Source organism: Astatotilapia calliptera, chromosome 8 (genome assembly GCF_964374335.1).
Source record: "Astatotilapia calliptera chromosome 8, fAstCal68.1, whole genome shotgun sequence".
In the NCBI taxonomy this organism is placed as follows: domain Eukaryota; kingdom Metazoa; phylum Chordata; class Actinopteri; order Cichliformes; family Cichlidae; genus Astatotilapia; species Astatotilapia calliptera.
In genome coordinates this window covers 5,667,501-5,683,004 of record NC_137429.1, presented here as the reverse complement: position 1 = coordinate 5,683,004, position 15,504 = coordinate 5,667,501, and the positions used below count along the sequence as shown (strand labels likewise).

Here is a 15,504-nt window from a genome sequence, read left to right as displayed (position 1 = left end):
CGGACGTCAGGGTCAGGAGCAGCTGAAGGTCTAGTTTCTCAGAAACAATTCAGACAAGAGGGAAAGGGCAAGAGGGAGAGAGGGGCGAGTGGTACGGAGGAAAAAAGAGAACACGACGATGCTTAGCTTATCTTGAAAAATGAATACTGCCTTATCAGAAAACCTCTTTTCTACAGCACTAAGAAAAAAATCATGGCTGCTTCAGTAAAGATACAACCTACAGTAGGAAAGCTAAAGGTAGAGAAGGAGATGGGATGGCTATAAAGGAACTGGTACGACTACTGCTTACTTTTAACAGCCATTATGAAACAACGATGCCATTTCAAAATTTCAAAATTTGCTTCTGAGGCATTAAACTGTGTTAACGTTAAACAATAAATACATAATTCAAACTCACTGTTTCTCTTCTCCCTCTGATGGGTTAGAGTCCTGCTCCTTGGGCATGTGTTCCATTCACCTTAATTCCATCCAGCAGCCAATCATGAGAGACTGAGGCAAGCCCCACCCTCGGATGCACACTTGTCATTCGCCGGTTGGGACGAGTCGGTCAACAAAACATAACAGGGGCCAGTCCCTAGGGGCCGGTCCCTGGTGTCCTCGGAAGGTGGGTTTTGGGCGTTTCTCCAAAAGGAGTGCACCCGGTGTGTTGTTGCTCAGGGTGATGCTGGAAAATATGAAAGATGATGTAGGTTCCTCGGGTATATCAGCTGGCCTTGAGGCCAGGGCTGGAGGTGGATGACAGTCTCAGGAACGCAGTGGCAGGACTGGGATCCAGGCTGGAAGAGAACAAAGGTCACACTCAGATTAAAAAGTCTCCAGATATGAAACAATGGGAATATGTGCACGACTAAAGCTCCCATCTATCAGGACAATAATGATCACTTAATGATTAATACACTGGAAAAATAGAAACCACATTGAAATATCAGGCATAGATTGAAGTTTAGACTGTCCTTGGGCAAGATAATAACCCCAAGTTGCTCTCTGATGAATGTGTGTGAATGTTAGATAGAACGCACTTAGAGAACGCAGCAACCACGTCACTAATTATGGAGGAATTATGGCTTAACTCTGAATGAAGGTAGTTAAAGTAGTTGTAGTTTCGGTGGACAGCAACAGAATAAAGTTGCTACAAAGACAGCCACTGAAGACCTGGTTGTTCTCGAAACAACCTTTTCAAAGACAACAAGACATTCCACACAACACCACAACACTCATTTTAGTCCTAAGAGTCCAAACTGACAGTGAGTTTCCTGTGACAGCAGGCTGGAGAAATCTGGAAGTGTTCATATCAGAGAAGCTGCAGTCACAGAGTCAAGGTTACTTTTTTCACTACAATGCTCTATAAAAATGTGTCGGAGAGAATGATCCCAAGATTTGAATCACTAGGAACCAAGGTAGACACAGAAATCAGACCTCAACTCTGTAAAACCCAACCCATCTCAAAACCTGAGACACAAACTTGATCCGAGACCTGACATGTTGCTTTGAAACAGAAAGCATTTATACAACACTTCTACCCAACGTGCTTTACAATTTGCCTGTCAGTCACGTACAAAAAAAAAAACCAAAAAAAAAAAAACCACACAAACAGCAATGGCAGCAAGTCATAGAAAGTCATACAAGGCAGTGGCCTAACCACAAAGAGCAGTTGGGTAAGCGCCTTTGCCCTAGGACATGCAAATTGTAGGAGCTTGGAACTGAACCCAGACTACTTCATAGTTTAGCTACAATTATCCCACACATAAGGCATTTTGGTGCACGTTGTTATCTTGGCGCTCCCTCCCAGTGGGCATTATTTAACTACCCATCTGAATGTATGATCTGCATGAATGCAGACAACTGATAAAGTGAGAACGGGACACCAGACCGAGTCTACAGGCAAGAAAAAGCTAAAAAATAGCCAGGTTTGAGGTTTTGTGCCACGAACGATCAAAAAAAGTCTTCTGAATTTGTTTCACCAAGGATGTGGCCATACTACAACCAAACAAGTACTTCACCACATGTTGTGACCACTGAGTTAAGCTGTCAAATCCACTGAGACTCATACTCCATCTACCATTACATGACCCTTGGACATAAGAAATAGAGGCTTTTACTCATGCATGCAGAAGCAAATAGATTTTTTTCCCATTCACACACAAAGTTAAAGCTGGATAAGTTGGTCTGAAGGTCAGAAACTCTGTCACGTTCAGCTGTTACTGGTGCCATTACTAGTTCCTGGAAAACTGCTTAGAGAACGTCACCTCTTGCAAAGGGTTAAGTAGTTTTAAGATTAGCAGCTGAATCCGTGAAAGGGTATGTGTGTTTGTGTAAGTACTAAGAGGATCTTGATCCTTTAACCCCTGCCCTCCTCCCTCTGTTGTTAAAGGAAGGCTTCTTTCTTTCCTTTGCTAACCCTTCATTCGATAGCTTTCTAACAACAGAGCACACACAGAGCACAAGAATGGCCACAAATGAGACCAAATTAGTATTACTAACATAGAGAATATGCTGTGTGCAATACTGTTTTAAAAACAACCTTTCTAAACAGGAAAATGAGGCTTTTATCAGTTATTTTGTGGCCATATTAGCAGAAGGTGACTGATTGTGAAACCCTGAATCTGATAATATCAGACCGATGGTTGCTGAAAACAGTAAGAGTGCAAGATAAAATCCAAATGTGTGGTGGTGCACCAAGATTTCTTTAAATCATTTTGCATATCAATCCATTTTCCTCCACTTAAAAATAATTTAAAGACCAATGTTCATCTGTAAAAGCATGACCACTAATGAAGGTAGGCTACATCATTTATCAGTGCATGCAAATAAAGTTAAATGACTTCTATGTTCTTCTAATATATAAAGATGCAATTTTCGACATAGGTAAGTAAATATCTCCTCCATCTCCTCTTTCCTTATGTTTGCAGAGGTGTATATATGCAGGCCCACTGCTCCATCTGTCTGATGATTGTATAGGAATTTCTTTTAATTATGTATTAATAACATTATTTTATTGTATGATGCCTTGGTGCCAGTGGATTTTAACATGTCTCACACTCATACAGTAAGACAAATGGTGGGGGTCTAGTAAGGAAGTTGGGGGAAGCAGACAACTTCACAGGAAGAATCTTTTGTATCTTCTCTGACGGACTCTTCTCTGAGGTAGCAAGGGAGTGTGAACCTTAAGGTGTGAAACAGCTGTGTACTGCCTTTTGTTCCTGAAGAAGGTATTTAACTGAGAGCCATGTTAGGCTCGGGAGACTCTGCTGGCCGTCTGCCCCGCGGTCATGCAGGCTCTCCACCAAGCTCAGGTTTTTCTGTTCTTTCTTTGTGATTAAAGAATGTTAGCTACCGCTCACCGCTCGTCTGCAGGCTTTATTTAATGGAAAACTTCCACAACACTATATACGGTGCATCTACTCACTATCCATTTAATCTGTTTGTTAATGCAAATATCTAATAAGCCAGACACATGGCAGCAAACAGAGCATCAGAATTCAGGGAAAAAAGGTGATTTAGGTGACTTTGGATGTGCCATGGTTGTTGTCCAATGGAGACACAGGAGATTCACATCATGGATGTGCAGCTGACAAATGTGCAGTATGTGTGTTGATGCCCATCCACCCATCCATCCATCCGCTTCCGCTTATCCTTTTCAGGGTCGCGGGGGGTACTGGAGCCTATCCCAGCTGTCATAGGGCGAGAGGCGGGGTACACCCTGGACAGGTCGCCAGTCTGTCGCAGGGCCAACACACAGGGACAGACAACCATTCGCACTCTCATTCACTCGCACATTCACACCTAATGGCAATTTGGATTTTCCAATTAACCTATCCCCACAAGTTGCATGTCTTTGGACGGTGGGAGGAAGCCAGAGTACCCGGAGGGAACCCACGCAAACACGGGGAGAACATGCAAACTCCACACAGAAAGACCCCGGCCTGATGTTGGAATTGAACTCAGGACCTTCTTGCTGTGCGGCAACAGTGCTAACCACCGTGGCACCGTGCTCACCTATATATATGTAACGAAAAATAATTTCCCCCAGGGATCAATAAAGTATTCTGATTGTGATTCAAATGGATTGCTGCTGGACTTTGCATTATTGGGCCCTTACCAACCACCGATAAATTTCTGAATGCAGAGTTGTATGTGAGAATAATAAAACTGGTTTTATTAACATTGCAAACATTGTACAATCATCAGCTAAAAATTTTAATAAACATCTGTTAAACAAAACAACCTTAATCAAGAACCCCACAAAGACTAAACATTAGGCATGAAGTAGGCACTTAAAGACACTTAAAGATAAAACACACGCACACACACTGAGCGGAGTAGTCTACAAGGCTGAAACCAACAGGGCAAACTGTGGCGTGATATTGATATAGGACAGGAGTGATATAAACTGCATATCAAATATAAATGGAGTGTGCTTTATCATAGCTCTACTCTCTATCAACATCAACAGATCACCACTACAAGTGGCATTAACCTCAGTATGTGTCTGTAACACAAACAATAAGTCGTTTATCACACTGGAACAATGAGCTCAAAATCTGAAAGCAGAGTATTGTCTGATTAGGAACTGAAATTACATCCAAGTACCATATGCTATTAGAGCAAGACAAGTCTTTTTAGAACTGGACCCTATTCCTTTCCATTTTCTTCACTGTATCTATAAACAGCGAGGCTCTAGGGAATTGTAAATTATAATGATGCTGCAGGTTTAGTTTCGGGGTATATTTGTAGAAATAGTGCTTCAAGCCTCTGGTTAGGAGTTACAACAGCTTCTTTTGGACTAAAAAGCTTTGGCAACTATAAGAGGGTAAGTACCCACTGGGGTGGTTGCCCTGGAACTATGTGCCATCTGAGCTTTTCTTCTGCTTGCTTTAGCATCGCTAATTGCAGAGGCACTGCTCTTTGTCGACTTTTACTTCGTTGTGAACCTTTTTACATCCTCTTCATTTTTTCTCTACATTTCCTCACTGTATTGTGTTTGCCAACAGCGAGTTATAGGGAAGTGCTAGTGCATGTTTTTTTCTAATTTGTTCTAAATTGTAAGATTTCCCGCACTGGAGGCCTGGACTTCACTGCTGGAGTTTCTTCCAGTTTTTAGTCCTAAAACTAAAGACTGTCAGTTTTTTAATGTTCAAGTGTTTCCATCAATTTTCTCCAGAGTCCAGATCACAGGGGTAGAGTCTCCTCTCCTTGGCTACTTCCAGCAACTTTTGCAACAAGGCATGAGCCCATGGGGCTAGGCCCAACCGAGCTCAGCCCCAAAGAGCTACACAAGCCTGGGCCTCAGTGGGCTCACTAGCTGGGTCCTGTGCAGCGTGGATCAGTAGTAGTCGAGTGCAGTCACTGGTTGCAAATACTGGCTACATGACTTTTTGCAGCACTTGTCCCCTGTTGGCCATTAAAAAGACTGCAGGTTTAACACACTTCCACATTGGCTTCACTTTTCAGATTCAAAGTCTAAGTCTATTTTTCATACCATTTATGGTCCTACCAAAAATGGGCTTCCAAAAACTTTGATGGTGGTGAATTTTTTCTGTTTTCACACCGTTTAAAAACAGTTACTCTAAAAACACTCCTTTAGTGTTAAATCAAAAAACACGGGCTGTTTACTGATCTCTGCTATTGACCAGGCTTCTTTAAAGCGTTCAACCTTTAAAAGGACATACAGTAAATTCTGAATTCCACCCAGAGAGCTCCCTAACCTTTGTATTGATTTATAACAGGCATTAACTTTAATTCATGTTACTACAAAGACTGTTGAGTCATTAAACAGATCGTCCAAACTCGGCACCATGTTTGACAAACTCTTCCACAACTTCTCTCTTCTATAAACTCACTACCTGTGAGTTTATGCAACACAAAGTGGCACACGGTATCATGATCACAGATAGGGTTGAGCCTCGAGCTTGTTAAGTACTTGTGAGGCTGTATCTGCTACCCTACCACACTTAGAACATCCCCATATATATATATATATATATATATATATATATATATATATATATGTATGTGTGTGTGTGTGTGTGTGTGTGTGTATGTGTGTCTGTAGAAATGTTCTATAAGTCTTTGTCAAAAAGTGACATCGCATTAGACTTTGCAATAAAACTTATCTCCCCCTGTCCACAAGCTATAACGTTCACCTGTTTCATCTTAACTGTGTCCTTGTTTGCTCTCATTCGTCCTTGATCCAATTCAGGAAGTTATGCTTGTATAAATATTCCCTATATCCAAGGTCAGGGCATGAAAATATATTTTAAGTGGTCTAGGGCCAGTAATGTGTACATTGCATACTTGAGCTATGGAAAGACAGCATGAAACAGGGAAGATGAAAGGGGGCAAAGTGAAAGACTAAGAGCCAAGAAAAAAAGTTGGGGATAATATATACAGTACATGGAGAGTGGAAGTAAAGCTGATGAAAGCTGGAATGAAGACAAAACAAACCTACTTATATGTGAGCTCGAAGACAAATAACAGGACGAGGTAGAGCTTGTCAAAGCTCTCATTCGGGTATTTTGAACATGAACATACAGGGTGGGCCATTTATATGGATACACCGTAATAACATGGGAATGGTTGGTGATATTAAAGTCCTGTTTGTGGCACATTAGTATACGTATGTGAGGGGGCAAACTCCTCAAGATGGGTGGTGACCATGGTGGCCATTTAGAAGTCGGCCATCTTGGATACAGCTTTTGTTTTTTCAATAGGAAGAGGGTCATGCGACACATCAAACTTATTGGTAATGTCACAAGAAAAACAATGGTGTGGTTTCAACGTAACTTTATTCTTTCATGAGTTATTTACAAGTTTCTGACCACTTATAAAATGTGAAAAGAAAGAATTTTCATGAAAGAATTAAGTTTCGTTGAAACCAAGCTACTACTACCACTACTGTACATACAAAAAAAACCCACAATAACCTTACTCCTTGATTTGAAAATAGGCCACCAACGTCTCTCGTGGAGCCTTCTCCAGGCTAATCCCCCTGGTGTACTGAAAGTGAATGAAAACTGTGCCAAATTTGAGCATTCTTGTCTTTATTTAACAGTAAAGGTCAGCCAAGAGACAGAGTATAGGGAAGAGAATCACCTCTAACATTCATTGGTTGTCCATTACACACTAATCCACTTTATATCATAAAGTCCCCCTATAGCGGTCACTGCAGCTATTGAAACGCATCAAAACACCTCATACAACATTTTGAACTTCACCAGTGTCCATCCATTTAGCCTGCCAAAACATAGTAAATGCTCTCTAACGTATACATAGGCATGATTTTCACACCCAAAAACAGAACAAAAAAAGGAGAAAACTAATGCTCACTGCCTACTGATGCACACCTTTTCAGTGAGTTATTCAACCTTAAAACTGTAGCAAACTGTTGCATACTGTTTTCACACTGAATGTGCCCCAGATTCATTCATTCATGACTCCTTGTGGTGTCAATTACATCGACTTGCAGTGATGAGGAAGAATCTCACGGGGAAATCGGTGCACTAATCATAAAGCAAACAATTTCAACCAACACCTTTAAACAATGATAATGATAGGCACACTGACACAGAAACCAGAATCCAGTTACCTTTAGTTAAACAGACATCATGATGTGTCATAGATTGTCTTGTCAATGTGTCCAGTATTGTTGAATCGTTGTACCATGATGCCAGTGTTATCATAAGATAGCATTACCGCATGAGATTTCTGGAAGAAGAGCCTGCAGCAGCAGCAGTCACAGTATAAAAGGAAAAACTTTGTCACAAGTACGGTATAAAGTAACGCAGCAGAAGTTTATTGACAAACCAGTATCCCAAAGTTTAGTTTTCAAAGATTTCGACATTAATTTTGCATGCATGCATGCAGAGCATGCAGCTACATTTGCTCCAAGTGATTTACAACACTCATAACATTCTTTAGATCCTGTTTTCTGATGGACAAGATGACACATTCATAAAGATCCTGATGACTGTGCATTCATCAAATATTGATGCGATGACATTTTATGTGAAAAAGACTTCCAAAATTTAGGTTCAAGGAATTCTAGGAAGCACGCACAGCCACCCACACTCTTTAAAACTCACACATCTCAGCTTCATCTACCTTGACTAGCACACTTTCCAGTACGGCCTCAAAATTTTAATTGGACCTGCAAACGCTGGCATTTTCCCCTCAAACAGGGTTCACCTTTAATTGCATGCTTTAAAATGCATCAAAAGAATAACTAGCGAATGCATGTTGATGCCTGGAGAAGCAGAATTAATTAAACATGACTCTTTCTATGCCGTTTCAGGCCAGAAAAAAGAAAGAAAAACGAGAAAATTAAAGAAAAATCAAGGTACCTCTGCTCTTGAAAAACAGAGGAAATGAAGGTGGATGACAATGGAGAATGTGGATATTGTTAATATGTATCGATTTGGGGAAAATCAAAAGAAAATAAGTGGTTGAAATAAAATAAAAGGACATTTCTTTTTTATCTCTACATCAGCTGGCAGTCAGTTCATGTGAGAATAAGCTGTCGTGCAGCTTTGACATGCAGATGTTGCTGCATCTATGTCTAATTGCAAACTTCCAGCTTCTAAACCATCAATGAGAAACTGATTTGCCACATCTGACATGCACGTCTCGTGTCACTCAAGGTCTTCCGTTATACTGTCAACGAACAATATTTTTAAACCCTCGCATGACCGATGCGATCGTAAAACCAGCTCGAGTGGTCTGATGAATGTTTGTTGATGAAGCGACTGCGTTGTTTGTGGTATCCCAGGCGAAAAGGCGATGACAGGCCTCATTTACAAACACTTCGTAAAAATGTTTCGCGCGCAAACGCAGGATTTATGCGACTTTGTTTGTACACGAAAGAGGACAAACTGCAGTCGAGCACGTCTGGATTGTTGCAGAAAACAAATCTTTGAATTAAACCGTTGGCCTATTATTAATCCATTCATTCATTAGCAGAATATGACATTGAAAACTGTTCATTTAATGGACGCATTGAGCAAATATCCATGAAATTGATGCCCTTTTATATCAATGTTTACACCCTCATTATTTCACATAATTAAAGGAAACTTCTCTTTCTTTGTTTACCACAACTGCACATCTGCAATAGAGACAAAACCACCAGAGCACCTTCACTGTCTTATCATGTGTTTTTCACACGTTTGCATGCTGAAAATTGACCCTTAACCTAGTAGATTACTAAGTGAAGCCTGTAAATCTTGACCAATCGTCACTATGAAGCAGCACACCTCAGTTTATGGGTCAGAGCCACTAACACACACATGCATGTCAGTTAGAAGTAAATTTACCTGTGCACATGACTCAGGAATGCATCAGGAACTTTGCAAGCAATTTTGTACACACCCTCATTACTGTTCTATCTCAGCAAATCTAGAACCTGCAGTAAATCTGTTTGGTTACACGTTCTCGATGGTTCTGCATGCAGTTTGTAACCTCTAAAAACCAGTTCAAGGCTAAGATTGACAACCCTAATGACGCTTCGGAGCAAGTCTAAAAATATGCCCCCACCCCAATTACGTGTCTATTTAAATGTCAAAATGTCCAGTGTCTAATTAGGAGAAAATATGCACCCTTATGTGTTGCCCGAGCATTTTGATTTAGAGCTAATTAAATCATAAGGATTGCAGTCAAGCCTACATGGTGCTTGCTAAAGGCCCTACTAGTACAGATATTCATGTACAAAAGTTTATACACATGTCTTTTCATTTAAAATATGAAATTAGTTGAGGTGAAATAAGCACACATTAAAAACAAAGCATAAACATGTCTTTCCCTGTAGTTGCAGCAGTTATAATGTAAATGCCAGTGTTAATGCAGTGGAGGATGATGGTGCATGCATGCCTAGCCTCTTGAGCTCCTGAAGAGAGCCCTTATTAAAATTCACACCATGACAGCAGACGTTGGGGTCAGTGCTCCCGAATCCCAAGGGTTGCCGGGGCAATTAGTGCTTAAGTAATGAAGAAGGGGCAGGGCAAAGTTGTTGATGCAGTCCGATCATAGAGCAAACGGTGGTAGAAAAGGGGAGGAGGAGGGAGGTGTTAGTACCTCAGGGTTAAAAGTAGTCAAAGGCAAAGACATCATATTTCATGCTTGGTCTCTCTCCAGGCCAATTACTGCCAGGGAATTATCAATATGCGCTAATAGATCACGGCGAAGCAACAAAATTATGTCTGTTGCGGCCATTCTTCTAAGCGTGACCTTGTGGTTGTGAGTATATACAATCACAGATGTCTGCATACACAAAAAATGTTAATGTTCAACATCCACGTGTATACACAGATGGGGATTCAAGGTTTCATGCTCGTCAGGTAAAGGACAAATACAGAAACTACTCAGAAAGTGCATACATCCATTTATTTACGTTGGTGGAAGCAATAACAACTCAGTCAGCAGCTTGCGACAGGCGCCGCAGGAAACTCTTAAAGAAAAACAGCATGTAGGAATCTCTCGTTACAAACAGTTCGAACTCTGACGTACTTTGACAGCGAGCGTTCGGGTGTAATTAGGTGCGCTTGGTTTGCCTCATGTATCCTTAATTCAGATGTCAAGCAAACAAACACTGGATTTTTTTAAAATGTGACACATGTTCTTTGCTTGGTTCGTAACAACAGGGTTTCATTTCCAAAAGAGCCCTCGTCTGACTGCTTGTATATCAAACGCTTTGATACACAACACATGCTAAATCCCCCAGTTTTCCAAAAAACCCTGAAAAGAGTTTCTCCTCTTGTATAACTGCAGTGCATTCTCATTCAGTTTGCATGCACTTGTCTTTAAGTATGCATACTGCAAGTTTTGCATATTGCCCCCCAACCACCACTGCTATTTCTCTTAATCCTTGCATTAACTATCTCTGTCATCTCTTCTTTTTTCTTAATTTTATGCCCTTGCAATTTTTTTCGTCGCCTCTTCACCATCTGTCCTTACCATATACTTTGAACATGCCACTCTCACTGACGATCGTGGCGACGATAAAGCTGGTAGAACAGCACTCACAGGAAAGCAGAACCGCTGTTTATTTTGCTATTCAATCATCAAGAAGACATGTTACCAAAAAAGGCATAAAAAAACGACTCCAAACAAAAAAAAGGACATAACTACTGTGAACTCACAGACTTAAACATTTTGAAGCCCTTATTGATCCTAATTAATACTACCTTTGGTGTTGTTGTAGTCAAAACTGACCATATTTAGATGAAGGGACTAACTAACAGAACTTGGTGAGTAAGGTTCATCCACAAACTGCATGGATACATTCATAACAGACACACACACTAAGTTGTGGTAATTAGTGATAAATAAACGATGAATAAAACACCAGAACTTCCCCAAACTCAAGAACAGACTTCTTGGGTGGGGTTTTAATGCAATTAAACGCACAGCAGGCCATAATATTTTGTCAGCTCATTACCTCACAAATGCGTCAAAAGGCAGGCAGCACACCACAAGCACGCGCTAGCTGTTCATTTCAGACTCTCTAATTATGTGAGGTGAAGCCAGATGGCTCCTGTATTTGCATCCACCTGTCACCTATCGTGGCCCCTAACAAGGATTTCTTACAGAGGAGACTTCTAATGAAAAAGTTGCATGGTTGTTGTGAAGGAGAAATTTAGTGTTGGACACACTAATATGAGAGCCTGTGTGAACTGACTCGCATTATGGAGCCAGCTTCAAGTGGACATAAGAAGAACTGCACTTTAACATCGGATTCATTTTTTCAGCCCACGAGGATGCTGCTTGGTCTTGCTGAAACAGGCAAGCGAGCAGAGAGAAGTCAGCAGAGGCAGTTCACATACAGACAGGCATGCTGGAAATACTTTAAAACCTTTGTTTACCCAGATTAAGGAGTCTGAGCACACATTCGACCTCAGTAGCCGCCCAATTACAGTGTTCAAACAAACCGTGGACAGTTAAAGGTCAGCTGCCTTGCTCAGCGGCATGTCAGCAGTAGCTGTTTAAAGGGAAGCCCAGCAGCACACCACAGCAGATCACGCTGGCGCCTGGCACCGAAACTGAAGACCAATGGAAGACATAAATTTACATGAGACATTTGAATACTAGCAGGGCACGGCCAAGTCGCTAATGATGCTGCCAGCCTCCCCTTCGTCGCTCCCAACAGTACAAAGTCTCCTATTCTTAACATTTTATTGTCCCATTAAAGCAGACAGCCCATAAATCTTAACGAGGCTCAAGTAAAAACAACAGACGTTTTGTGTCCTTCCTTTGTGTCTTTCTGCTATGCCGTCTGTTCTGATCTTGATTTGTGCGTCAGTTAACGTTAAAAATAATCAATAAAGGTTGCGGCTATGAAGCTGTTTTTTTTTTATTGCCAATAAACGTGTCATTTAGTTCTATCATTCAACAGATGAATCAATTAGCCTTTGAGACAGGTAAATAATTGCTTATAATAAGTTCTCAGAGTCCAAAGAAACAATAATATTACATTTGAATATGTTGATCCTGGCAAGTTTATTAACATGGTTTTCTTTACTGTTTCCCATCACAGTTAAATCTATGTTTTAAACGCTTTAAAGGCAGCTTTATTGCAGTGGTACTTTTTAAAGACAAAAGTAAAAATAAATGCACACAGAACAGGCTTGTAAAAAAACAAAACAAAAGGGCAAAGCTGGATTAAAATGAACTCTCTCCAACAGGTCTGTGTTAATCCTAAAAAAGTAAACATAGGATGGTCAGCAGGCCTAAAGGTACTGTACTGCAACTAAAGTAACCCTTGTGTTTGCATACAGATCTAAACTGAGGCCAAAGATTAAAGTGCAGCATGAGTAAGGCCCAGGTCATATATGCCTAGAGACCAGCTGTTGACCCCTCGACACTTACCGTGAAAAATGTGTATGTCAGCTGCTGTAAAATCAGTTGCTTAAGCTCCTGAACCAGGCCTACAGAGTGTGTAGTGGTTGCTGGCAGCCTCCTTCTAATTGCTTTGGTTGCTCTGCTGTGGTTACTTGTAGTTTGCATGGAGGAAGGTGAGTTGACTGTGGCAATCTGATGCTGAGGCTTTCATAGAGCCCCAATCTCACCATCATGGAATCAGTCCGCAATTAAACAAAGAGACTGTCTAAATCCACAGAACGGAGCAAAGCCTGCCAAATACCTGAAAAACCCCGTGTAGACAATCCAGTGCCTTATTTTTAAAAGCATCCTTGCTATACTTTTAGTGCACAGTGCTGTACATCTCCAGGTACTTTTGACATATTAACTTTTAATGCACTAGGCGGAGAACAATTTGCCCTTTCTTGCTCTTACTTCCACTTTCTCCTCTCTCCTCATGTCCCTCCTCTTCCCACCCTCCTTTGGCAAGGACAAGTTCAGGTGCTGCCAAGAATGTGACTGAGTTTGGAAAACAAATCCAGCTAGCTTCTCTTTCTTTGCTCTTCGAGTTTTCTCTTTTGCACCAATGGCTGTTGTTTCTTGTTCTTTTTTAAGGTGGGCCACTGAGTGCAGCAGAGCTCCCGACAAAAGTTTGCAACTGAGGTTTTAGACAGCGACCTGCAGCTCACCGCTTTCAATGCAGCTAAGCTAAGCCTCTTTCTAACCCATTCTTACAAACACACATTCAGCCGTTTCTCCAGCTTATTAAAAAAGTGCATTCTGTGAAACTGGAGGCTGTATAGTATACTTCCACTTCCTGACACTTGTTCATTTCCTCACAGCTAATAGGACACGACAGATGGATGAAGGATAGCTCCTTTTGGAAGTTTGTTGTGTTCCCCTAAAAGGGTCCAGGCGATTAGGGAAGGTAACAAAAAGTGTCCGGGTCGGAAAAAGGAGACAGAGAGGCAAAATGGTTAAATTAAAGAGTTTTATTAAAGTTTCTATTAATAACTCAGCTAAAAGAGACGGACAGACAAGTCGCTATCACCATTTAAAGAAACAAAACAAAACTCAAGCGTCGGTCAGTAAACTGAAAAGTAAGTCAGGGTTAGTGGTTAGTAACCAAACACACTCCTCTCTGCCAAGCAGGAGTGCAGCTCACTAGCTGCACCCACTCACATGGCATCCTGGCACCCGAGCTCACCTTTCTCTGCCCTTAAATACTTTAAATTGCTGATGGGAGTCAGCTGTACGAAAGAAAGAGGTGGCACCTAAGGCAAGAGAGGACACGCCCACGCAGGCAACTTCAGAAGGATACCCTGCAAGGACCGTAACAAAGTTAAAGAATTAACGGGTATTAGCAACAATGGGTGGTTGACAACCACCCACACTCCCTTATCTCTTTTATAATCTGTAAATAAATGATGGACCATGACATCACCCATTGGTTAGTGCAATCCTGCTTTTTAAGCCTTGATTTCAGCAATTTTACTTCTATGTCGCTTTTGTTTGTTCGTTTTGGTGTACTGAGCATACTTGGACAAGAAGGTGGAGTGTTAAGGTAACAACAAAAGGTGCATCCATCAAATGTATGGGTCCACTGCACAGATACAGAAAGCCGTTATTTAGCATTAAGAAATATATAAAGCAATTACTACTACTTCAATCACCAGCACAGGCTTCTTGGATGGGCCACACCTCACAGCAAGACATAATTTGTAAGACAGTTATATTAAAAAACTTAACTCAAACTCAAATATAGCTGAGAGGTCCAGTTTGGTGCTTCAAAGTAAACCCTAGGAAACATCTAGCATCATTGCAACCAAGAAACTTTAACCTCCAAAGACCCGAACTCTTCCACGGCATGCATTTTTAATTTCTCTTTGATATTTGGGCTGACTGGGACCCGGTCAATGTAAAAACAAAGAATCACCAGATTTTTTTTTTTTTTACCCGATCTAAGAAAAATGAGAGCCACATATGAGGATATTCGTTTTAAATTTTGATAAAACAGTGGCAGTATTAATGTCCTCGTAAGTGGATATCAGGCCCTTGTAGAGCAAAATTTAGTATATTGGTCTAGACAACCCAAAATGTCCACATATGTGGACGCCAGGTCCTAGGAGGACCACTATTTAGCTATTTAAAAATAAAATAACTTTTTCCGTAGTGGTCACCAGTGCAGGGACCAGGTGCATAATGCTGGTTTAACTTTAAGACTGAAATGCTGGAGAAGAGTTTCCTCTGTGCGCGTGCACTCTCACGCCAAACGTCACTCTACCAGAGAGGAAAAGGTGTGACTGTGTGGTGTGTCGGCGTGTGCAGGTGGTATAATTAGTCTAGAGGAGCAGCAAATTCTGTTTTCAGTGTGTGAGCGTGTGCATTTATTAATGTGTGTGTTACTGTATAATTAAGTGTGTCTCAACATTAGGCAGAGTGAGCTGGCAATGCTGATACTAGAGGAGAGTTTGTGCGTCTGTGGTGCGACTGGGCGCCGAGCCTAACGTGCCTCAGTGTGTGTGTGCGTGTGCATACGTGTGTGTGTGCATGCACGGCCATACACACTCAAGCAGGCTGACTGCACGGGTAACTTTATCCAACTGTGCCAGCAATCTGGGACTCCGATTTCCCTCTCCTCCCCTCCCGCCTCGCTCG

At 41.3% G+C, this 15,504-nt stretch overlaps 1 protein-coding gene across 1 annotated transcript in view; it reads right to left on the bottom strand.

The window, feature by feature from the left end:
* thrab (thyroid hormone receptor alpha b) overlaps positions 1 to 15,504 on the bottom strand; it is a 170,738-nt gene that overhangs the window by 50,277 nt on the left and 104,957 nt on the right. The window contains exon 4 of the mRNA XM_026178097.2: positions 398 to 776. Coding sequence (XP_026033882.1) covers positions 398 to 453 — 56 coding nt within the window. The 5' untranslated portion in view covers positions 454 to 776. The remainder of the gene's footprint in view (positions 1 to 397; positions 777 to 15,504) is intronic.